Below are 26,923 nucleotides of genomic sequence, written 5' to 3'. Positions count from 1 at the left end.
CGCTCACAATGCACGCAAATTGCCCCCTCAAGGACATCGCGTGCGTGCTCCTCGCCCAAACAAAGAACGCAGAGATTGTGTGTGTCATCAGGTATCAAATAGCGGACGACACGGATGCACACATCCTCTAAACGTTCTGCTAGTGCTCGCCATAATAATAGATAGTAGATCGCTCTTACCACGTTCAAATGCACGCTTCAAACTAAACAGTCAGTGAAGACGAAGAAGAGAATGACATGTTCTCCCTGCGCCTATTTATACTAATAATCGCACCGGTAGTGACGTCATGGGCTCTCGCCGGCCAACGTGTTGTTGGTGTTTTTTCAATGTATGCTTCAGACACGGGTCACGACGAGGCGTCCCCATAGCGACCCCTAGAGGACGCAGTTCGAAGTTCCCTTGAAAGGGAATCATGATTAAAAGTCTTTTAAATAACACAAAGTGTGATCAATGAAAAAAAATCTGTTTTCCTTTTGATATTGTGGTAACAGATTTGACACTTTATAAAATAACTCTTGGTGTAAGAACTTTTAGATTAAAATATTTTCTTAGAGAGAGCACATAGACTTTTCAGTGCTTCAGATCTTAACAGTGAGGGAAAGTGACATAATTTCCTGTATCTTACATAGTTGTGGGAGATAATTCCACTAATTTAAAGGCAAAGTATGGTACGGTAACAGAGTTGACGCAAGATTTAAGGACACACATTTTTATAAGAAAAAAGTTATTTAAAAAAAATATAATAATGTTGTAGAATTAGGTAAATGACTCTTTAGGGCTTTTATAAATAAAATGAATGAAATATTTCAAAAAGAAAAGTACAATAAAATATTTTTATTACACAATGATACATGATGGAAAAAATGCACTGACTAATTCGGACAAGAAATCAGCTATTTAAGACACTTTTTGCAAAAAAATATTATGGACTGTAACATCTTGTAATTCATAACAATGAGTAACACAGTATTAAAATAATACAAAATATAACCATTTGAAAATAGCAAACCATTTGAAAAAAGCAGAAAAAAATAATGACTTCGGACACCAAATGTACATGCAATTATAGAATCACTCATTACTAATGGGACTTCATTGTAAAGTCAACATAATCAGTATCTCAAGGTAATGTCTTAACTTTGACAGCCCTAAAAACATTTTCTTTTTCTTTCTCTTTGTCGATTTTCCACAGACCCGTCTAGCGGACCCGTTTGTACAATAAGTATATATTTCTGTGCATATTTCTGCAGTAATAATTCGTTATAATTACTTAAACATCTCGTACGACCGCCCTTGTAATTTGAGTGAACTCTACGGCCAAAATCTCGCCCATTATCATCAGTCCTCCAGAAACAGCTTTAGTTACAAACATAAAAGCGACTCTCATTCAAATGTTATCTATTCTTTGCTGCCCATGAGAAGGCGCTCAAAGCAATGGCCCCTGTCACGCGAGGGCTGCTCCACTGTTTCGTGGAACGTACCAACTCGGAGGAGAGAGGGGTTCTGTATTTATATGAACGAGAGCGCGCTGCGTGTAGTAACTTCAGCACCTGGACAGCGACTTCCGCGAGTCAGGCGTCATATACTGAAGCGCTCGACGCACGCGCTTCGACATGGCTTGAAATACCGCATTAAAGTGCTCCACTGTAGTCTTTTGCTGCTGAAAAGCCGGACTGTTGCGCTAAATTTTGTCGACACTGAGTACCAGAGCCGAGAAGCGTCGGTTAGTGCGGGTCTCTGTCATCTAGAGGCTTTGCTCTGTGGAGAAAAGTAACTGCGTCTCCGCTCATCTCATTGTAGTCGAAGATGGAGCCACCCGCCGGGACCGGACTGAAGCTCTTGCTGTGGATTTTAAGCCACATCAGCATCTCTCAGGCAGCTTCTCCATCATCCCGTAAGTTGCAGTTGATTCCGTGGCTCTCTTGCAGTGGTGGGCACCGGGAGGCATCTGGCACGCTGGAGTGCTATAGTCAATAAGTCCGGTGTTATTTACTCTACAGATGTAACCGGTGTAGTTATGGATACTTCTGAAGAAACTTGCATTATTTGCAGTTGCATGTTGGTCTTGTGGTCATTGAATTACATTGCAGTTTATCGCGGTCGGCAAGGAACAACAATCATTCGAGTCTTGATAGAAAGGTGGCACATATAATTAGCCTAGGTGGTGCAGATGATATTTATCTATAAAAAATTAACCTAAAGCATCTCGGTAGCACTGTATGCAGCGTTTCAGTGTTGCAACACATTTTGTTTAAACGTCCGTAACTAATATAGTATCCTCATATTCAAATATTTATAAATATACTGCTAAATTATGTAACCTACCCCACTACCACTACTGTAACACTAACAGAAAACATGAAGTTTTTTTTATGAATAGATTTATTGTGGTCAAACTTACGTCACTTTTTTAAATATTAAAAAATATATTTATTAAAATTAATAAAAAATTTTTTTATTGCCATCCCCTATCACTCAATTTTACTTTAAATTACTTAGTATTTATTTATTTATTTGTACTTCAAAACGGTACACATATTGGAATAATTTAAATTAAATAAAAATAAATAAATCAATTTAAAAAATAGATACATAATAGGCGAACAACTTTAAAAGCAGAAAAGATAGTGTGTTATTCACAATTATTTTTGTGTTAAGCAAATTAGTGTCAAATGTACCATTCTGTGCATCTTGAGCCAATACATTGGAAAGTGTTTCAACCTTGCCTGTCTGGTCAGTCATAATATTGCTAGAGATGTAGATGAAAAGCTTGTGGATGTTATATATCAAATTAAACATGACAACCTGCTGATTCAGATGTTATCAGTTCTGCTATATACTGTCCATTAGCATGATCACAAATCGTAAACCAGATGTGTAATTTTTACTGTCTTAGCTCAGTGTTTCTCCTGGTGGTGCTCATTAAAACTGATGGTGTTTACAACTCACTCTGTTACAACACGTCCTGCTCTCCCATACAAATAAATCTCCATACAAATAAATTAAGGAACTCTGATGTTCAAATGCTTCACATGCCACATTTGAAAACATTGGCAGCCTATTAATGTAGTTCTATGAATCATGTGTTAAGAGCTGAAAATGAGCTGCTTGGTTCCCTCCTGATCTGTCCTGAACAATGGCACTTTACCTTGACTGTCAACCCAGCGTCTGTTCAACTCTTAAACAGTTGGCTATTGGAGGAACAAAAGTAGCATGCTATTTCCACAGTGTTCTGTTAGCTGCGGTAAAGTTGTTTTTGTAGCAGTGAAAGTGTAACCTTTTCTACTTTATTATTATGCTTGGTGAAGAAGTATATTTTACTTTTTTTTGGCCAAATTATGACAATGAGGTTGTTAATGATATATGAGGAACACACTTTTCTAAAAGAAAGAAAAAATAGTTTTTGCAAAAACACAATGTTGTGGAATCAGGCATTGGTTTTAATATAGCCTGAAGCGCCCACCACTTTAATATTACTACATAATTTAATTACTTGGCTAATTGCCTTGCATAGAGTTAGCACTGCAGAATCAATACAGTCAAGGAGAAATTGGTTCTTAGAAATAATTGGATGGCAGGTCTTATAATATAAAATCCATGTTTGTTCTACAATATCAACACCTACAGCAGCTCATAGTCAACCATTTTTCGACTGTGAGAATTATGAATGACTGATTTCACCAATATTGATTTATTGCACACACTTGCTGCAAACATGCAAGTAAGCGAAATGTTTATCGCTGGACAGACTACAGGTAGCCAGGAATAATAAGATTAACAGCCTGGAATAGTCAGTCACTTAATGGCCCAAATTTAGAAGCAGCCAAGACTCACTTGAAAAAAAGCTTGCCAAAACAATGATTAATCAACAAGATCGTTCACCTACAGACATTTTTAATTAATCTTTCCAGCTCTGCGGCTACATGTTGGAGAGAAACTGAGTTGCTGAGATAGTTGATTATTCCTCTGACAGATGGATGGAGGTTTGAGATAAAGCTTGCAAATGTTAATTGAGCTGCAGAGGTTTTGAAATCTCTTTCTCTCTTTGTTAGCCAAGGCTACTGGAGCATTTGATATAAACATCCATCTCCCTACGAGCTCTCGTGGGTCTGATTAAGAAGAAAAGGTAACTGGATTGATTTGGCTTATATGGGGGCTGCTGCTGAGAATGAAATTTGGATGGAGCTTTTTCTTGTTCACTTTAGTTTCACCACAGCACAAAAGCAGAATCATTTGTAATTACTCTGGACAACAGACAGAATTAGTGTAATTTCCTTAATCACGTCATGTATGCAATCAGCACGGCTTGCTGACAGGTTTTGTGCTCTCTGTAGCAGCCAAAGATAGTCAAAGTGGCAGCTCAATGACCTGATCAGAAGCAAAGTTATTTTAGTGGAATGTGAACATGTCACTGTGGATGTTGCTCAATGGAAACTCCTCTTAGAGACGAAGATTTCATAAGAAATTCTTCTCAACATGGCAATTAAAATTGTGTTAGTATGCCTATTTCAGAAGAGTCATTCAATTATAAGAAAAATAGTCAAAATTCTGAGGACAAAGTTGCAATTGTGAGAAATACTGTAAACATGCAGTTATGAAAAATAAAGTTGTGAGCGATTGTGAGATTTAAAGTTGTGAACAATGAGAAATAAGTTGCAGTTTTGAGAAATAAAGTTGCAATCACAATTTAAAAAAATAGTTGCAGTTGTGAAATTCACAATTGTGAGAAATAAAGTTGCAATTCTGAGATACAAAACCACAATTGTGAGAAGTAAAGTTGCAATTGTGAGAAATAGTTGCAATCAATATCACGATTATAAGAATAGTCGCCATTGTTAGTTCTAAAGTTGCAATTGTGAGAAATAAAGCTGTAAATATGAGAAATAAAGTCGCAATTGTGAGAAATAATGTTCTAAATATGAGAAATAAAGTCACAATTGTGAGAAACAAAGTTGCAAATGTGAGACATAAAGTCAGTTACGAGCAGCGGTCACAATTATGAGAAAAATTGTCACAATTCTGCAACACAAAGTCACAATTGTGTGAGAAATTCGCAATTATTTAAAGCTGCAATCCCAATATATAACATCAGAGCTATGAGAAATAAAGTCAGAAGTATGAGCTATGAAGTTGAAATTGTAAGAAAAAGTGTTGCAATTTTGAGGTATAGCTAAATTGCAAATTTGTAAGATATGGAGTCACTGTGGATATTGCACAGCGGAGACTCCTCTTAGAAATTGAGATTTCATTAGAAGTTCATCTCGAGGCGGCAATTAAAATTGTATTAAACAAGAAATATGTCTATTTGAGAAATGTTATTATATAGATCTAAATATAGATCTTCTTTGTATATTCGATGTCATCCCAATGTATTTTAATGCAGCACTTCTGTCTGTTCTAGAAGCAGCAATTGCGTAGAACAAAAGTTGTTACCCATAATCAACAAAATGGCTTTTTTATTTGACAGATAGAAACAAAGAACTTGCAAAAAGCATAGCAATTAAGAATTAGACCATTACTGTGCAATACAATGCTAGGAAAACACTGAAATTAAACCCACTCGTCTGGTTCAGTTCTTAAGTTGCACACCCTATGGGAAAACAAGACTGCTGCCTCAGAATGTAACGCTTGGTCACCTGAGTTCAAGCCAATTTGCTTGTCCTTACAAAAGACGTAGATGCAGCGAGTCTGTTTCAGGCTACTCGGTAAAGTAAATTGAATGCATAATCTGCTTTATTCATTTATTTCTTTGTTTGTTTCTATGGTCTGTCATTTCTATACCAACTCTTTTCCCACTTAAAAGCAAATAGCAGGCATCTGTGCAGGAAGTCCCTGAAAGATTAATTCACTTAATTTCTGTAAGTAAATTTGCTATTAAGGGACTCTAAACAACAACTTGAATGCAGTGCCAAGCTGAAATAACAACATTTGTCTTTGACGGAGGTGTGCAGATTCTACAATCTTCCTAATGAGCTGCTTTTTTAGTTTTGTATGACTGATTTGAAATTGATTTGAAGGGAAATGCTTTCTAACAAAGCGGTTTGTCTTGTATTAATCAAGATAAGTTTGTAGACAAGGCCAGAAAGTCAAACTGACCTTTTAAAATTCTCTGTAAGAAAGTGTTTGTTTCCTTTTGACATTAAGCAAATGCTGTTTGCTGATCAAGAAATGCTGATCAAGACCTTTGGATATGGGTCAACACAGCAATCATGTTACAAGAGAATGATCAGAGAAGTTATGAGGATGTAGGTTAAGCCAGTTTACTGAAGGGTCAGAGCAAGGCTTGAACTACTCTGAATGATTTTAGTAAATCTTAGGATCCAACAACTGATAAATAGCCTTGTTTATAGGGACCATTCACAACATGCAGCTAACATACAGCTAAAACTTTGTTTTCTTTGGTGATGGATGAAATTATGACATCATCATTTGACAGATGAAAACTCTTTCCTTTGCCAGACTTGAGCTGTGTCTGATGGACATAAAGCGAAGGCAGAAGGGACTTCTCCCCAGCCTATGTTACCTCGAATGACACAGACAAACACAGACCCAAATCTTGTTATTCTCTCTTTCCTATACTATTTTCCTCTCTATCTCTCCCACACACTTCTATAATGCAGTGCACATATATACAAGTATTCAATCGCACATGCACAATTTCTCTCCCTTTTCTCCAGGCAGTGGAGATTCTGTTATGACTATAGGCTCTAGACACAGGAGTGAGCTTTTCATCTAATAGCACAGTGGTTGCTGTACTCTGTGTGCACTTGCTCTTGTCTCTTAAAGCAGACTAGTAATAAAGTGTAAGCACTCTCAACTCATGGGCATACCGCTGTGAATAACAGTGTATATTCAGTAGGGAAATTAAAAACAATCCAATGTAGTTAACGTCTATTTGACGCAAATAAATTAATCCTGCACCAATGTTTGTGTTAGACAATGCAGCTTATTATGTGCTGTTATTTTAAGTGCAACAACTTATCCTACACTAATTTCCCATGAACTTGTTTTAAATGCACCCAGCAGTATTGATTGGATTCATTTTACATGATTAATTAAACTTTAATGAAGTCTCACCTCAGGGGTCAAGGTTTAGCTGGTTAGTGTAGTCAGTTGTCTCCTGCTGGTAAAAGATGTAACAGCATGATTCTGGGAGGCAAAAAAGCCATTTTCTCAATTGACAACCATTTATTCATGTATTCTGACTAAACACATTTTTAGGTGGCCTCACCTAACAATATTTAGAAGCTGAGCACCAGATGTTTAAAAAGATGCTTTTGGATGATTTATTAATAATCTGATGTTACCTTCTTCCAGTGACTTGCAAAAACATTCAGACTCTGAAATGTGTCCTGCTTTAAATATTAAAATACTCTCTTCTATCTCAACTCAGACACATTGGTCAGACCAGCCTATATATGGGTCAAAGACGTTAAGATGTCCTCATCAAAAGAAATTTACAAAAGTGATTATGTCCATAGAAAGCACATTAAATGTAAGTAAAGTGTCTACTTTTACGGTTTCAAATAAGTTTTTGGAGAATAAAATGTTAAAATTTGGTTGAAATAATGTTACATTGTCATTCAGTGTAACACAACATTTATGTAAAAATTCAAACAACATGCTTATTCTGACTTGTACATATTAAAATATATATAAAAAATAAGGGAGTATATTACATTTTATTGTGTTTTAAATGAGTCAGTATTACACTTATTGTTTTTATGCTTAAACCCTTTTTTGTCTTTGACCCATATATATAGGTCAGTAAAGGAGGCATTGCCTCTTCAAAATACTGGATGAGAAAATAATTCACAGTATAAAAAACAATGCAAATATTAAAAAATGACATTACAGCGACAGCGTCTCTTATGTATCCCCTGAGCCCACTGAGTTTTAACAGACACCCAAAGTGTGCTTCTCTGGGGGAAAAAAGCCTATTAGACTGTTCACATGACAGATCCCGCCTATTGTTGTTGCGCATTTTCTGCATACCCCAATCGGTCTGAATAAATGAATAATGGTGTTAATGGGAAGACTAATTAACTCTTTCCCCGCCAGCATTTTTGAAAAAAGTTGCCAGCCACTGCCAGCGATTTTGATGATTTTCACTAAAATTTGATGGCCTCCAGTATATTTTGCTGTATGAATATTTGAATATGCAATACACCAAAATAAAGATCAGAGCCTCTACTTTTAAACAAAAAAAATCTGTTTTATTCTAGCTTAAAGCATTCTTTTTTTTTTATCAACACTTGAATATAGGTAGGTTTCATAAAAATGCATAATTTTTGAGCAAAAAGGGTGAGAAAATCAAATTTTTATCAAAAACTACATCTGGATAATATTCAGTACGATTATCAAAGCATAAATCCAGTAAATCGCTTCCATCAACACCTCCAAAGCTTGCACAGACATATACCACTTCCTGGATCAACATTTTACTCCGTAACATTATGCAGTTTTCATTTATATGCTGCCCATTGCTGATGATCGCATTATTTTTCATATGCATCTGTTTACATAAGAGATCGCTAGTTTTTCCGTCCTGTTCACGTGTGTTTTAGTTCGGGAGGTTTTGTACTCGTTCAGAAGATGTGTAATAGCGCCCCCAAATGTATAACAGTGAAAACACGAAAAGCCGTAAAAACTCGTCTTTTTTTCTAAAAGACAAGATACAGTAACTCGTCAATGGTGGGGAAAGAGTTAAGAAATAAACAAAAAAATCACCCACTTGTTATTACCACAGACATTGACATCTTTTAAGCTCAGCATTCAACAACGTCAAATAACTGGAGGATGGAGAAGTACCTGGACTTTGGCATCAGTCCATCTAATGCTGTTTTCAGTGTTCGTGGAGTTAGTTTGTGGATTAAGTGTACGAAAATGTGTGTTTACATGGCTTTTTAAAAATGGCGGATGCAGCGTTTCGTATGGTGTGTGTTCGGGTCTATCAACATAAGCTTACGTCACTGGTAGTTCCTATTGTGCTGGGTTAGACCCTACTCTGAAGTAGAAGCTAATTTAGTCCCAACAGGTGTTCCTATATCTAAAATCATTTCTAGATTGTGTGGCACGGACACACCAAAAAGTGGATACTTCCGACAATAGTTATAGGAAATATAAAAATGTTCCTCTAGTGCGAAAGCCCCCTTAGAGACCTATTAGAGACAGTATTTGGGAGCTCTGAGGCCACAACCGAACAAGCAGATTCCTGTGAAAGCCAAATATCAACTAAATAAGATGTGGAAAGAATGTTTTGGGGCTGCTCTGAGATTTCTACAGCTTATTAGCTTATGCTGGAAGACAAATATGGCCAAATATTTAGGGCTCTAAAGACATTAGAGAAGTACATTTATAATTAAACTGTATATCAAGCTGTGACTGGAAAAAAAAATTGACACCCACATTTCTATACCGTACTTTACTAGAACGGACCAGGCAGGGCACAGGCTCGCAATTTCTGCGGAATTTATTGCGCCACTAGATGCGGGTCAAATCTAGCACATACCGTAGAGATGAGATGTCCGTTCAAGTCATATTTACAATAAATGTCACAACATCCACTACACATTTCAGCCAGGGTTTAACAGTCTGCTCTCTAATAATGACCTTGGATTACTGAGGTCAGAAATGTTGATGATGGAAATTGGAGCAAATCTCAGGGTGTAAGAGGGATGAGTGAATGGTATGTGTAGGAAAAGTAAGCAAGCTTAAAGACTTAGAAACTGTAGCCTCCATAGAAGGGAATTTGTCATGCTGTAGCTGCGTTCACTAAACAAACACACTCCTGTACCTCTGGGAAATATGTAGCCTCATTTCTGCAATCATAATCAGAGTGTTTAAGGGGAGATCATTGTGCCAAAGTATGCAGCCAAGACCTGTATAGCGAAATCTGCAATATTTAAAATCGCGCCAAGATAAAGACACCTAAAGCCTAAATTAAACCTTCTTACTGTGGTTGTTCTCATCATAAGCTTATGATTACACATTATTTGCAGTTTAAGTCTTTTATGATTATACCCATGGTGGTTAATACACAAGCAATAAAGTCAAAGTGAAGAAGTGAAGTGCTGTTTGCAATGGCTCCAATGATTTGTTCACAGTAAGAAGGTATATAATTTTGATTTCATGTACACTACTGTTCAAAAGTTTGGGGTCAGTAAGATTTAAAAAAAAGAAATTAATACTTTTATTCAGCAAGGATACATTAAATTGATCAAAAGTGACAGTAAAGACATTTATAATGTTACAAAATATTTCTATTTCAAATAAATGCTGTTATTTTGAACTTTCATCAATCAGTTTCTACAAAAATATTAAACAGCACAACTGTTTTCAATATTGATAATAATATGAAATGATTATTAAGCACAAAATCAGCATTAGAATGATTTCTGAAGGATCATGTGACACTGAACACTGAAGTAATGGATTCTGAAAATTCAGATTTGCGTCACAGATTTAAATAATAAAATATATGAAAATAGTTATTTAAAATTGCAATAATAATTCACAATATTATGTATTAATGTTGTATCAATTATGTATTATACTGTTTTTACTCAATTTTTTGATCAATTGCAGACTTGGTGAGCATACGAGAAAAAATCGGCGCTACTATAAAACGACATGTGAACCATGCCGTGCCGTACTGAGCCGTACCGAGCTGAGTCGTACCACGCAGTGGAAAAGCGCCAATAGATTACATGTTGACTTTATGGAAAATTAAACACTAAATAAGAAAAATATTGAGCAGACTTAATTCCTGTCTAACACGAACCAATTATTCCATTTGCATATTCTAAAGGCACGTCTAATTGCAGCTAGAGAAATGCCTCCACTAAGCTTTGACATTGTGAACTATTGAAAAATAAATAAATAAAAAATAATGGTCTGTTAATCCCCTGAATAACTCAGTCACAGAAAGGATGGGGATATTAGAAAAGCTGCAATGCTTAGTGATGCTTGTATGCTAGGCATCTGTTAAGAAGATGTGTGGTTCTGTATCTAAAACGGTCATGCGTGGGTGACAAATCTTTCAAACTTTTACATGTAAAGTTTTACAGAATGCTCTTAGAGAGCAAGAGGAGAGATCTAATTGGATCAGAAACAAAATCAAATGTCTTCTTATCACATCTTATTTGTAATAAAATTTTTCATCAAAGGCGTACTCATTCTTGGGGGGCACAACCGCATGTCATTTTAAAAATGCAGCCTGGATGTATCAAGTACCCGGCCCAATGACAGGATACAATTAACAGCACATATGTTTGCTCTTCTAAATATTTTATCGGAGTGAATTTTTATTGATTGCCCTGCAGAAGTGCTCATAATCTTGTAAATTTGAGTCCCTCTGTTCTTCCTCTCTGATCTTCACGTACCCTTTCATGCTCTGCATCTGCTCTTCATTTCACTCAGTAATACATGTCAAACATCTGACGAATGGCACCAAAGTTCATCTCTCAGTCTACTACTTTGTGATTTATCCTCAGGCTCATGAATTAATCTATGGGACAATTACTAATGCACTATGACGTGCTGAGTGCTGCGACCCATGCAATCCTTTGGTGTAATGCCAGTGCCGGGATATAGAATGGCTCATCCAAGTACTCGCCCTCCACAAATCAAAGCGAGCAGTGCATAATAAAACAAAAGTGCTGCTATGTTTCGAGGCAGTACTGTCACTTCCTGTGATTGGCTATGACAGTACCCCCTCTCCCCCCCCCCTTCACTCTATTGTAGTCCCTATAATAAACGTGAAGTGCAGTGGACTGGCTCAGGCAGGCAGGCGGGTGGTCGTGGGGCAAAATCGCCCCATATGCTCCTGCAGATTGCATCTCCACGTAGAGGCGAAGGTTCTTGCCTAAGAATGCTCCTATTTCTCTTTTCTCTCTTGTCTCTAATGTCAGTCTCTGCACTCTCCCCTCCTGCACGCTGAATGTCAATGGGCCTGAGCTGCAGCCGCCTCAGCGGTAAAGCAGGAAATTATCTCCCTCCTATAGATGTCTGCTGCAAATGGTCTTTGCTGGAAGAGAAACAACAGGTTACATGTAACAAAGACCATTGCAATCAATCTTGGTTTTTATGCTAAAATTGTTGGGGGGAGTTTTTTTTGTGTGTGTGTACAGATGTACCACATATTGTAGTGTGTCTGAAACTGTGGTTCTCAACTGGTTTTGCTTCAGGCAACAGATTTTTCATTGGAAATCAAGCGGCGACCCAATACAATACCCAAATTGCTTATTATACACAACAGTTCAAATGTTTGGGGTCAGTAAGACTTTTTTTTCTACAAAATTAATAATTTTATTTAGGAAGGGTGCATTAAATTGACCAAAAGTGACAGTAAAGACATTTACAATGTTATAAAAATGGTAACACTTTATAATAACTTTCATTTATAAATCATTAACAAACATTATATAATACTTAACAGATCATTAGTAAATATATATTTACATAGCAATATGAAATATGAGATAATGGCTCACGATCCTCCCGAGGCGGCGGTGCCCGCTCACGATCCTCCCGAGGCGCCGGGTCCCGCTCACGATGTTCTCGAAGCGGCGCTGCCCGCTCACGATCCTCCCGAGGCGGTGGGGCCCGCTCATGATGTTCTCGAAGCGGCGGTGCCCGCTCACGGGCTCGTTTGTCTCACATCGGCAGCAGTACATGCCTTGTATTTGTGGCTGCCCGGTGCTCAGTTTATGTGTGGTGAGCACTTATGTTATTCTGTTTTTTTTCCCCTTCGGGGTGGTTTCAGTTGTGTTTGTTTAATGTGAATTGTAAATAAAGACCCCCATCTGCCTGCATTTGAGTCTCCGCCTCTTACAGTCCGTGACAATATGATTTTCATTTGTTGGTCTTTGTTTGTTGTGTAGACCTCTATTTACACATCTTAACAAATAATCTATTAATTATTTGTTCATGTTTTTGCAGTACCCAATCTAAAGTGGAAACTATTCATGATTTGCAAATGTTTATAAATGATTACTAATTATTAATACCTTTATGAGCAGTCATCTCAATCGCAAAAAGAGTCCCGAAAGACCTGAATTTACCCTATTCACACATCTTTACTAATCATTATTAATCATTTGTTCATGTTTTTGCAGTAGCCAATCTAAAGTAGAAACTATTCATAATTTGTAAATGTTTATAAACGATTACTAATCATTTAGTATCTTTATGGGCATTGGACTTTTAGCTAATGTAACAAGGTTTGTGTAAAGGGTGGCTGGTTAAGTTTAGCTAAATGCTTGCTAAAGACAACAGATTGTAATTTTGTTGCAAAAAAAAAACGTTTTTATTGCCTCAACACATACTTTAGTATACTACTCTTCAGTGTATCATTAAACAGGATATTCCTTGAATCATAAATTTATGAGCAAACTATATAATTTATATATAATTTATTTAATATAATCTTTTACCTTTTGTAGTTTTGTTCATGTTTTCAGGATGTCCACATCACACAACCTGACCATGTTGTCATATTTGTAAATTTGCTGCTTCTACTGAATGACAGATGAATTTGCACCAAAATACAGGGTTTTATAAATGTACAGCCTTGAACATCAAAAATATACTTTTCCTCTTCTCTTTTATTATGCTATCCAAACTATGTATTTAGTTAAACATTTTATTACTTGTGTTTAGCATTATTATTTCCCTGCTACTATAGCTGTGAGCATCATCATACTGTACTTCTGCATGCAATTAAACAACTGTGTGGACTTTGGTAAACAAACCAGCTTTCAAACTACTTATCCGAATCATGCTATTTAGAGCCTTTTCCATTAGCTCTCCTGGTCATCATGTACCTTTTTTCTCGGCTACATAAACAGACGAACATGTGGAGGATTTCTAAGGACTCTACTATTTCTCACTCAAAAGCTCTGAGAGCCACTTATGGCTTTATATCATTTACTAGGGTGGCTTAGTGGGGTAGCTACCCATTAGCTTGCAAACTAATTTGCTAAGTAAACAGTGCTCCCTCAGTGTCTCTCTCATTGGGGACAGCATTTAAAAAAGGCTTTTTGACTTGTTGTGCCCCGCCTGCCCATTGACATCCTTTTCCGTTCAGTTTTGAACGATTCGGCTGTAACCTGCTGTGATAAATTTGTGATTACTCTGGTCAAAGATCTGAAAGAAGCATTACAAATTGCACAAGAACATGCAACAGAAGAGCAGAAAAGACATGCTGAGCTGTATAACCGAAGGGTGAAAGGACTGGACATCGAAATAGGTGATCAAGTGCTCCTGGCAAATAAAACTGAAAGGGGTAAGAGGAAAGTCGCTGACAGATGGGAGTCGACAGTTTACACTGTTGTGGACCATAAACCAGACATTCACACTTACAGGTCAGGAAAAAGTTGTTCATCGGAACCTGTTGATGCTGGTGAATTTCTTACCAGTGACCATGAAGAATTCCCTGTCTGGTCAGCTTTCTGACGCATCCGACTCTTGTCAGAGGTCGCCTTCAGACCTGTCATTGAGTGCGGTGGAGGATGAGACTTTAGGAGGAGATGCTGAAGTGTCCGAGAACAGCTGTAGCAGCGTTGCAGTGGATGGCTCTGAGATGATGAGAGACAATGCATTATCCACATGTGACAATGTTGGCGTTGACTGTGAGAATGATTCAATGTCAGTTCAGGAATCTGACAACAGGATCAGAACTATTAGTTGGGTTTCAGAGCTGCCTGAAAGGTGCATCCAAGATGAGTCTGATCAATCTCTAAGTGGAGTTGTGACTGATCCCTCAACTAAGATTGATCCTGCTGCACCAGAAAGTAACATATCTGAAATGTCAAGAGATACAAGAATGCCTCTTTCTGGTGATGATGCAAGTGGCAGTTCAGATTTACATGTGATGTCAACTCAGGCCATGGTTCAAGACACAAAACACAATGTTCAGTCTGTTTATAAGTCAGTGCTTAGAGCTTTCTCTGCTTAGAAGTAATTTGGTTTCATGTCTCTTAACATATTGGTTAAAATGTGTTTTAGTAGTCCATTTCGTATCTAGAAAATAATAGCTGAGAAAGCACATACCTGATGAAATGGGATGCCTTCAAATCCTGGTGGGATTCTACATAATCTTTTCTTTTTGTTTTGAGTATTGTAACAGAAAACTTATTATGGAAGGATATTGTGGAATGTATGTAGATGTTCTACTGTCAGTAGCTGGTGGGAGAGCTTAGCGCTACTCTCTCGTCACTTCATCCTCAAGGGATAATTGTATTTTTGACTAGCCTTTTAATAGGGAGATCCTTCTTTATTTTGAAATTTATTGCTGTTAACCTGAGATCTGTTGGTGATGCTCCCCTGGTCAGGCATTTATTTTATGTAATTCAGTGGGGGTGGATGTAACAGGGTTAAAAAGAACATTTAATTTAAACAGTTTATATGTGAATTCCATAAAATAAGGCATTTTGTTGTATTCATTTGCGTTCGAAGTCTTCCCTCCTATGGCCGATAATGGTACTGCAAATGTAGTATTTTGTCCCTCTTCTCTTTCCGTACCGCAGCAGATTTGAGTGTTACTGCTGCGGGTATGCACGATTTTTCATGCTCTGTCTCATTAACGTATTAATTGTGAAGATAATATGTTTTAAGTGAATGTTTTCGACGCAATTGATCGCATTTATGTATTTGAACATGTTTATAATACATTTGACACTTTAACACTGTTGTTGAAATAGTTATACATGTATTGAATTTCCTCCTGCGTCACACGAGTAGGAACGAGCTCATTTTATGTGGTCATTGTGTCTTAAGCCTTCTGACAGTTAATTGTATTATGAGTTGAGGGTGTCATTTCTATTTTTCTAGTTTTTCCATGTATATCTGCAGTATTGTCTTCAGCCAATGTGATTTATTCTAATCTTTTCCCAAAAAGGTATGTTGCTTTCTTGTTTATTTCGTTATAAATGTTAACTGATCGTATTTAGCAAATTGTTTTCTTGTTATTAATTATAATTTTCCACATTGTAATATGAGTTCAGCTGTAAAGAGCAGATTTGAGTGTTACTGCTGCGGTTTTTCCATGTATATCTGCAGTATTGTCTTCAGCCAATGTGATTTATTCTAATCTTTTCCCAAAAAGATAAACCAAAGCTGAAGAAACCCCGTGTGAGTGTGTTCTTTCCCATCCGTTACATTTATACTTGTTGATGTATCCCTAGTGAGTGCCTTGCTTGGTCAGTGCGGGGTATTTTTAGAGAAGCGTGAGTTGGCAAATAACGTGTGCCAGCCAGAGCCATAATGGGAGATAGAGAGGCTCTTAGTACACTACTAAAGGGCCATGTGTTACATGCAGCCTCACAGAGAGCGTGTATGTTTGTGTAGGGGGATGTACTGTAATCAACTGTGGACCTCTATCTCTTGGAATAACTGACAGCAGCACCTACTAACCTGCCCAGATGACCAGCAACTCTTAGTGAGCGGTCGATGAAGGCACGCAAGCATACTGTTTACAAGTTCAGGTCCTGTCAGACCTAGATAATTAACACCACAATTTAAGATTAGAATAAATATGCGTAATTTGCATTCAGCAAGCTGTTTAGTGTCAACAGAGCACTTTGATGATTATTAGCATATTACACTTAAGTGTTTTGAGGTGTTGGCCTCACGGCTTGGTGTTTGGGAGTAATACAGAATTATAATTGATCTCTTTTTATATATAAAACAACACAGGCTCACTGGAAAAAACATGCCTTTATACCTACATTTTTGCAAAACTGCAAAAACATACCTTTACATTTACATTTAATTCACTGCAGTTTCCAGATGAAATGAACACTAGAGGCAGTAAAATACCAATAACTTTTATTTCCGTTCACACAAACTATGATTGCAGGAACAGATTTTTGATTAATAAAGGCTTATTTTTGTAAGGCTCCTCGCACAATACTATGTTGTCATAAAAAACACTTTTACCATAGCTTGTGATTTGTAAACTAATACATTTTGACATTTGCTTCACTTAACCAGTTCCATATGTATGGTTTTTCTGATGTAGTAAACTTTCTCAGTAGCTCACCTGGTACAGCTTTGCACTTGCAATGCAGAGCGCTCAGGTATGAGTCCCATTAAACATATCACGCTAATAGAGCTCAAAAACTTGTAGAAGCAAGATAAAATAGGATTACTGCTTCAGCAAATGCAAGTTTTTTTTATCGTAGTGAAGGTGGTACGTAATCTTTTAGCACCGCTCACCAGACGTTTCCGAACTGCAATGATACATACAACAACCAACTCAATAAAAACTTTCCCACATTTACATTCATCTGTTTAGGATAAAACTGAGTGCACTTTGAGCTTCACTCACTGGATATTTTATTTGCGTAAAACAGTGATTCATACAATCTGGTGGTGATTGAACGGAAGTCCATGGACAGGATTCATGACAATAACCATGTTGTGCTCTTTTAAGTGACACTCACTGGACATTTAATTTTCAAAGTGTCATGAAACATGCAGAAAACAACATCATATAATTTTGCAGGAATGTCACCACAGGCATGTTTTCACATGATTTTCAAATGCAAAGGTGCATTAAAATGTTAGTGCCCCTCACCGGACGCCACGATATATATACCAACCAACTCAATACAATGTTGCCAGATTCACACAGATCTGTTACAGATAAAACTAAATGTACCTTTAGTGATGCTCACCGGACATTTAATTTAGAAAATGTCATGATACATACAAGGTAAAAAAACATTGCCAAAATTCACGTTCATCTATTTTGGATAAAACTGAACACTCTTTTAACGCCACCCACCATAAATGTATTTTCCAAACTGCCATAATATGTACAACAACCAACTCAATAAAATGTTGCCAAATTCATGTTCATCTGTGTCAGATAAAAATGAATATGCTTTTAGGGCCATTCAACAAAATTTTTAAATTATGAAATGCTGTGATTCACACAACAAACAAGGAACTAAAACAGTGCCAGATTTATGTTCATCTGTGTCAGATAAAACTGAACTTGCTTTCACCGCTACACATATTGGACATTTAATTTACAAACTGCTGTGATATGTACAACAACCAACTCAATAAAATGTTTCCAAGTTCACGTTCATCTGTGTCGGATAAAACCAAATATGCTTTTACCACGACTCACCGAATTTTACATTTTTAGTGAGAAAAAATTCAGATAAAACTGAATGTGCTTTTAAGCACCACTCACTGGACATTTCACTTTCAAAGCGTTGCAAAGCATGCAAGAAGCAACATTTTGCAGAAGTGTTGCCACAGGCCAGTTTTTCCAATGAGTCTGGGTTGCTAAAATTTTTTAGGAAGGTTGAGGTGTCCTACAGCTGTTCTTGGCGGTCCGTTCAGCACTCATTAAGTCTTTTTAGGTCCTCCTCAAACCTCTGCCATGTCTCAAAGCTCATCGCACATGCAGGTTAAACCACACACGGGACAGGTTTAAGTAGTTCTGCATTATTATTCAAATATATCACTACCTGCTCTAGCATGAGTCTCAAGGGAATCTCTGTCCCCTCTCTAGCAAACAGCCATAAATTAACACACTTAACTTAGGTACATATGTGGACCCCCTCCGTGGATCTGTCTCACATGTGGCTTGTTTGGAGTTATGTATCGCTGTTTCTTTTCGCAGTGGAGCAACAAGCCTCCTCTGAATATGTAATCACTTTTGATTTATGAATGTCAAGATATACAACTATTCCAGACCTCGATATATATGTGACATACATTCATGCATTTCAGTATGATTCTGAGATTGTGGTGCTATTTTATACTATTAGAAGAGGATGGGGGAGATTAAAAACACACCTTTCAATTTCTGCTCCTTTCTGCCAGCAGGGAAGAAGAAGAAGAAAAAAAAACTTTTCTAGGTATCCAGTCACATTTATTGAAAATGTGTGTCTGCTGGGTGTAGCTGCCAAAGTAGACCTATATATAGCTGCATATAACTATATATAGCTGTAATTACAAGCAAAAATATAATGACACATGGGGTTAAGATGGGGTAAGATGCCCCATGAGGCAAGACAACTCCCCAACTTAAAGGGTTAGTTCACCCAAAAATGAAAATTAGCCCATAAATTACTCACCCTCAAGTCATCCTAGGTGTATATGACTTTCTTCTTTCAGACGAATCCAGTCGGAGTTATATTAAAAATGATCTTTGATCTTTCAAGCTGTTTAATGGCACTCAGCGGGTGTTGCAGTCCATCAGTCGAAAATAAGTTAAATAAAAAGCACCCATCCTTAATAAAAAGTGTCTCACACAGCTCCAGGGGGTGAACAAAGTCCTCCTGTAGTGAATCGATGCGTTTTTGTACGAAAAATAACCATATTTAAAACGTAATAATTTAATGTAGCTTGCGCTCACTGTTGTACACGGAAGCAGCTCCGGGCGGATGACGTATGAGGTCGGCGTTGTGCATGCGCTGCTCAGAAGTGAGGAATGCGGAAGCGCAAGGGAGAGATCAAAACAAAACAACGGTCACGAATTAGAAGTACAAAACGAGGATTTGTAAAGAAGAATGTCGGAGGATTTCGATATAAGCCAAGAGGAGACTGGTTTTCCTTTGCTAAAGTAAGGAAACTTTGCTTCCTTTGCTCCTGTTAACAAACGTTGGTTTTCATGAGACTCACCAGCGCATGCGCAATGCTGACCTCATCTGTCATCAGCCCGAAACTGCTTCCGTGTACAACAGTTGGCACAAGCTAGATTAAAGTGATTATTACATTTTGAATATGGATATTTTTCTTGCAAAAACGCATCGATTCACTACAGGAGGCCTTTGTTCACCCCCCGGAGCTATGTGAGACACTTTTTTTTTTATGGATGGGTGCATATTATTTCACTTCTTTTGGACTGATGCACTGCAACACCCGCTGAGTGTTGAAAACTGCTTGAAAGATCAAAGACAATTTTTAATATAACTCTGACTGGATTCGTCTGAAAGAAGAAAGTCATATACACCTAGGATGACTTGAGGGTGAGTAATTTATGGACTAATTTTCATTTTTGGGTGAACTAACCCTTTAAAAGGGAAAGTTCAACCAAAAATGATGTTTTTTCTATATCAAAAAGCACTCACATGCCAACTATTTGGCGACATTTGAAATGTGTTAACTAACTTCTAAATCTAACTTTTGCGGTTTCTGAAATGTTGTAAAAAAGCTGTCAAAATGTGCCTCATGAAATTTGCACCATGGTTATGATACAATATTATGCACAGATTAAAAGTTGCCTGAATCTCAAAGTGACACTGTGTTTTGTTTAGTCCTTGCAGTTGTACTCTCTTAATGGCCTGGCCTAGTTGTACAGTCTTAATGGCCTGTGATTGTATTTCAGGGATTACAGAAAGGTAAATTTACTAACGTCAGTTGCAGCTCATGTCTAAAGAGAGATGCTTGTTTGCAATGGACTGATAATGCAGAAGCTTTAGTTTAAACAGTGAGGTCAACTCTATAATAAATCAGTAACTTGAAATGGAAGGTAATACAATTAAAATGCCCACTTTGAAATATGGATTTGATAAGTATTAATGAATTCTTGTAGAAGGAAATTAATCAAGCCCCTTATCCAATTATATACCAAGCTCTGTCGTTTCAATCTATTTTATGCCTTTGGGCTTCCCCCTTAATTATGTTTGGTTATATTACCTACAGGTAAATCTGAAAAGAATTAATCTGAGCTGCCAGATGTGCACATACAGTTGAAGGTTGTCATCTCCTACTTGGAGGACTGCTAAGATGTTCAGACAAGAAATTAAATTTTCAAATTCATTCAAAATTAATATGCTTAATTATCAGACATCTGGATTAAAAAGGGATTAAAAAAAATTACATCATTCCACAACTGGATACATAGTTTAATATGTTTAGTCATCTTTGCTTTGTTCTTCAGTCTTTTCCTGTCTTAACATTTCAGTGTTAGTGTCACATTGTAAATAAAGGAGCAAATGCAATTATTTCTGAGGAGATGGAAACTGTTGGTTTTAAAGTGAGTACTTCTGGATGATATTATGTTATTTTAACATGACACTTTGCTTTTTAATTGCTGTAACACAACAGTGTTGCTTACTCAAAAAAGCACTAATACAGATTACTAATTGCTGCTGCTGTCAATGTAGTCTGTGATTAGCCTAATTAGTAAGAAAAGTAATGAAATTATTTGTATAAAAAAATATTTTCAAGTGTGACTGTCACGGTGACTACTGTGTAGGAGCGAAGGAGCGAGGAGATGAAGGAGAGTCACAAATAACAGTCTTTAATGATCCAAACAGGGGTTAACACAGGGCAGGCAGGAACACAGACGTAGCATCGACGACACCGGACAAAGGAATGGACAACACTATAAATACAAGACTTAATGAGGGGTAATAAACGAGACACACCTGAACCAAATCATACAATCACACAAGGGAGAAACTGGGTCACAGGGAGAACATGGGGAGGAAAACACACACAGACAGTCCAGGGGTGTGACAGTTCGCCCCCCTCCCAGAAGGCGCGTCCTCGCGCCGCAGGAACAACAAAGGGAGGGATGGAGGGGAACTCAGGAGGAGGTTCGTGTGGAGGACGGACACCCGGGAGGAGGACGGCAAACAGGCAGGAGCGGGAGGGTGGGTGGGCATTTGTGAGCCTCCGGGCACTAAGGGCTGGTGTGTGCTGCCCACACACACCAAATCGCGACTCCCAGCACTGGGAGCGCGTCAGACAGGGGAACGGCAGGGCTGGCAGACAGTTCAGGGTAGATAGAACGTTCACAAACAGCCTCCATGGCCAAAACAGGACTGACAGGGAGTTCAGACAAGGACGGGAGGAGAGTGGGCAGGTCGGCATATAAATCAGTTAAATCCCCTTCAAAATCCAGCAGTCTCAGTTCCCTTGTAAGCTCACCTTCAGCCATGGTGCAGTGGGCGGAGCTTCTCTTCGCGCTCTCGCTATCCATGGCCTTCTCCCTCGTAGCGAACGTAGTAGCCGGCTCTCGCACCTGGTCTGACGTCACAAGTAGCATCGGCTCCACTGCGATCCTCAGCTCTGTCGCTCCGTACGGCGATGGCTCGTCGGTCGTGGCAGGTTCGGGTTCTCCGTCATCGGTGGGCTCGGGCTTGGGCTCCGCACAGCGCGGAGATGGTGGGATGGGCTCTGGGTCTGGCTGTGCTCTGGATCGGGGCAGGACACTCTCCAGACACCGGATAACCACCTCCCTCCAGCTCAGTCCAGGGTTGTCTGGGAGGTCGACGGGGCGATGGTAGTTAACCCCGATCCAGAACAGTGAGTTCAGTGCGGTGTCATCGAACACCATTAGAACGGCGAGCTGGCTGAACTCAACCGCATACTCCAATAGGGGAAGATCCTTACGGGATAGGGAGGTGAATAACGAGGCAAGGGGATGCATAAGGAAAAACAGAAAACCAAACATTGAACAAAACGTGGAAAACAAAAGTAGGGGAAACACGCAAATAAACTATTTAATTTGGGTCCAGTGTTCTGTCACGGGTGACTGCTGTGTAGGAGCGAAGGAGCGCGGAGACGAAGGAGAGTCACGAATAACAGTCTTTAATGGTCCAAACAGGGGGTAACACAGGGCAGGCAGGAACACACACGTAGCACGTAGCATCCACGACACTGGACAAAGGAACAAAGGAACAGACAACACTTTAAATACAAGACTTAACGAGGGGTAATAAACGAGACACACCTGAACCAAATAATACAATCACACAAGGGAGAAACTGGGTCATGTGGAGCACATGGGGAGAAAAAAACACACACAGACAGTCCAGGGGCGTGACAGCTGTGATTCATTTTACAGCACTACCCTATTCATTTCAATTGGATCTTCAAATGTGACTGACCGACCGACCTTCCTAAAACTGATTCAGTGACGTCATAGCCATTATATGATTGGCTCACATAACATGTGACAGTTAGGCATTCTCCAAATATTCAGATGCCATCTAATCCTTTAATAAGAAAACCTGTGTTATGGGCCCCAGTGAAGTTTTAATGATAAATAGTTGTCTGACACGAGATATTAGCATATACCGAGTGAAACATTTTCCCTCAGCAGTCATTTTGTGCGTATTTCTTTCGTCTCTTTGGGCATCAAACTAGCAATGCCCGATTCTCGAATGAATCACTCGATTCGGTCATACGGGTTAATGCAATATCTGAATCGGTTCACGATTCATTCGGACAGCTCACTCACGGATTCAGTCGTTTGAGGCGGTTTCTCTCTGAACGGTAATGGAATATACTTTATAATAGAAAGCCTAAAGAGCACGAATGGATTGTTTGTGGGAAAAGAGCAATATTTGCTTACCATCTAAGTCTGTATCCTGTCGTTTGCCAGCGAGGATGGTGTTCACGAACGTGGTCTACACCGGGACACCTGCACTTGCAGCATGTGAACGACTGCTAACATTTTCCAACATAGTATAAAAACAATGCGAGATAGCACATGGCATTGCCAAGTGTTTTAGATAATATTTTAGAAGATAATACCATGTAAAATTCTCCTTAAGGAAAACAAGAGTATATTCTTTTCAGCAATGACTGATTGAAACGCCTGCAATACAGTTTAACGTATTGTACTGAACAAGATCTTTGGAAGACGTGAATTGTTACCTCTTTGTTGAGTTTGTTTTGTGTACACTATGTAAATGTTGATTTTGTTAGGCCAATTTGTTTGTGTTTTTAACGCGAGCATCATGCAGTTTTTGTATAAGTTGTCAAGAGAAATGTCTCAGGCAACTATGACCAGTTTGCATGATCTCTGTTGTGGCCCTGATCAGTGCTGGTTCATGAAGGGAGGGTGGAATGTGTGAACCCTTGGCCAGCAATAACCCACCCCTATCCTATCCGTGAGGGACTCTTGTGTGGATCAGGCCTAAAGCTTCTCTTCAGTCCTATCCATTATTCATCAGGAAGTCTCAACGGATGCCGCTTTCCATTTGATGCAGTTAGACTGGCATATGAAAGTCTGTGAAATTTTGACATCCAGTGGCATAAGCATGTAAGATTCTGTTGCTTTATTCAAGAGAATAGACAGCCATGTTTCAATATGTTTTAGTTTTGATAACACTGAAACAATTTAGAAACAAATTTCCCCCAGAAATTGCTAGTAAATTTCACAAATAAGAAACAAGAAGTAACACATTAAATTAAACATGTAAAAAAATCTGTCTAAGCATGCTAATTAAGGCATTTACATTTGTTTGTATGTATCTATTATATAATGTTTTTATACAGTTTGCATTAAAAAATGCTTTAAGTTCTGTCTTTCTTTTTGAAAGGTTCTGTGTTTTAAGATGTCGTATCATGTTAAAAATAGTTCAGCTTTTAATACCCCTGGATTCCTTGCCTTTCATTTTCGCTCCATCTGGATGGTCATATATATTGAAAGCAAGAACATATTTTATGTAAATGCCCCCTTAGAAATGTATAAGATCTGGGTTAGGTGAACCTGAAACTTGCTATAGCCCAGTTAAGACCAATAATTAGACTAGTCATCCTGGCAAAAAATATGTACGTTTTCATATCCTACCTGAGATTATATTTGATTTTATGGTATGTGGATAATGTTATTTAAAGTGATGCCTTGTACATAGTTGTGTAATGTAATTAATCTAGAATCGGCTATGAGAATGACATTTTCTAATTCCCATTTGGGTATTCTTTATGTTATGAAAGATGACTGCAGTATGATTATAGTCTACGTGTTTGTGTGTGTGAATCTATGAATATTTACAGATGATGGTATTTCTTAAATTTTTGTTTCCCTCTTGAGGTGCAGGCCAACAGCAATTTTGCATTGTATTATTATTATTATTATTATTATTATTATTGTATTATTAGAGTGGGTGTATGTCTGGCAAGGTGTTTACTAAAGTAATTGGAATTCAGTGAGGGAGTTTAACGTGATGTTTTGGCCATTACTTGTTTACTCAAGCAGTATGCGTATATTTTGGCTTGGTTGTCTGGACTGTCAGACTTCTAAAAACAATAGTTCCCCTTCAGGAACTCGAGCTGCGTCGAAATGCTAAGGGAATACCTTCATCGTGACCACGCTCTGAATCACATGTGTAATCAGTCCAATAGATGGGCGAGACATCACGGGCGGGTGACGCAATGACCAGGAAGCTATAAAAGCACGTGCAGTGGAACTGGCGTCAGCTTTCTGTCATTCAGCAAAGCGCTCTGTGTTGTGTCAGTCACTCTCTCTGTTTGTAAGTCTTATTTGGTGTTGTTTGTCCCAATAAGCTCCTCAAAAAGAAAAATAAGCATGTCTAAGGCTGAGGCTAAGACAAAGCATTTAAAAAAGGGTGAGAGCAGATCGCGTTACAGGCTGTGTGTTCCTCCCTGCCTGCGCTACATTACGAGCGGGGATACACACAGTCTGTGCATGGTTTGCTTGGGAGCAAAGCACGCAGTTTCGGCTCTCGAGGGCTGGCTGGCTCTCGTTGTGAGCGACTTCCCCTGCGTACGCTTCGCTCCCGGAAGGCTCTCTTCGACGAGGGTGCCTTCACCAGCGTTCCCCGCAGCTGCACTTGTGGGGTTCGCAGGTGGATCTGGCAGAGGGAATGGAGACTGGCGAGTCCCTATCTTCTTCCTCATCTGCCAGATCCAGCGCTTGCTCTCTGGGTTCGGAAGCCTGTTCTGCGGTTTCTTCCCCCCGGGGAGCGGGCTCGATGCTCCGCCTGTCTTCCTCCGAGGAGGTTGACGTCGAGAGCGTCGGGGAGGATTTTCCCCGTCAATCGCCCCAGTATGAGGAGCTGTTGGAGGTGGTTACTCGCACTGTGGTCAAGTTAAACATCGATTGGCTGGCCGAGAAACAAGCCGAACCGCAGAAAAGTAAACTAGATGAGCGTTTTCTGCGGGCCAGGCCACCACCTCCATCCCGGAGCCTGCCTTTTTTCCCCGATCTCCACACAGAGGTGTCGAGATCGTGGGCCAGGCCATTCTCGGCCCGCCTCTTCATCCCCGCTTCCGATTACTGTGGCAATGTTGCGGGGTTGAATGAGTGCGGTTATAGGGCGATGCCTCGGGTTGAACAGAGCATCGTCCTTGAAGGCTCCGGCCTTGCCCTCCAAGCCACTGAGAACAACTTCAGCGCTGGTGGGCAAGGTTACGCGGTACGCGGCAGCGGGTCAGGCTGGTGCATGTCTGCACACCATGGCGGTGTTACAGGCATACCAAGCCGACCTGTTTAAAGAGCTGGATGAAGGCGAGGAGATAAACTCTGATAACATCACAGAGCTCAGGAGGACCGCTGATCTTTCTCTCCACGCCACCAAAGAGACCGTTCACGCTATTGGGCGGTCCATGGCAGCCATGGTGGCAGCGGAGAGGCATTTGTGGTTGACCCTGTCAGATATGAAGGAAAAAGACAGAGTCTTCCTCCTCAACGCCCCGCTTGCGCCTTCTGGCCTGTTTGGCGATGCCGTCAACAGGTACCAGGAGGCTCGTAAACAGGCGGCGGCGTTTCAGCAGTTCCTCCCTCGCCGCATCTCATCTCTGGAGGCTGCTTGGCGGGATCAGTCCCCACCGCGTACCAGCTCCTCATAGAGGGAGACTCAAAAACAGCCAGATCTGCGGACCATCCTTCAGGCTAAGAGGTCCTCGACCAAACGGTCCTGACTATTTGGGTGCAGGACTAGCGAGGGCAGGCCCTTCTGGGGAAGAGAGGTTCACACCGCATTACACGGTGCCCGTCTCCCCCCAGTGCCATCGGGAGATCGTTCTGCCAACCCTGTCGGTGTTCCAGGGCGTAGCGGTCTCCAGCGAGCTTTTCTTTCAGTTACCGCCCGGCAAAGTAGTGGCACTGAGAGGCTCGCGGCCTCTGCGGAGGCCCCCAGAGCAGCTAGTTCGGCCGTCCCCTGCCGGTGTGCCGCTTCAGGGCACCGAACTAGCC

General features: G+C 39.4%; 1 protein-coding gene across 1 annotated transcript in view; it reads left to right on the top strand.

Annotated features, from left to right (window-relative positions):
- Positions 1-1,568: 1,568 nt before the first annotated feature.
- The window catches only part of LOC107758278 (contactin-associated protein-like 2), a gene marked incomplete at its 3' end in the record, with an annotated part of 190,952 nt that continues 165,597 nt past the window's right edge, over positions 1,569-26,923 (top strand). The window contains exon 1 of the mRNA XM_016575984.1: positions 1,569-1,894. Coding sequence (XP_016431470.1) covers positions 1,807-1,894 — 88 coding nt within the window. The remainder of the gene's footprint in view (positions 1,895-26,923) is intronic.

The sequence above is a fragment of the Sinocyclocheilus rhinocerous genome, unplaced genomic scaffold (assembly GCF_001515625.1).
Source record: "Sinocyclocheilus rhinocerous isolate Xijiao unplaced genomic scaffold, SAMN03320098_v1.1 scaffold142, whole genome shotgun sequence".
Taxonomy (NCBI): Eukaryota; Metazoa; Chordata; class Actinopteri; order Cypriniformes; family Cyprinidae; genus Sinocyclocheilus; species Sinocyclocheilus rhinocerous.
The sequence above is the reverse complement of the archived record's forward strand: the minus strand, read 5'-3'. Positions and strand labels throughout refer to the sequence as shown.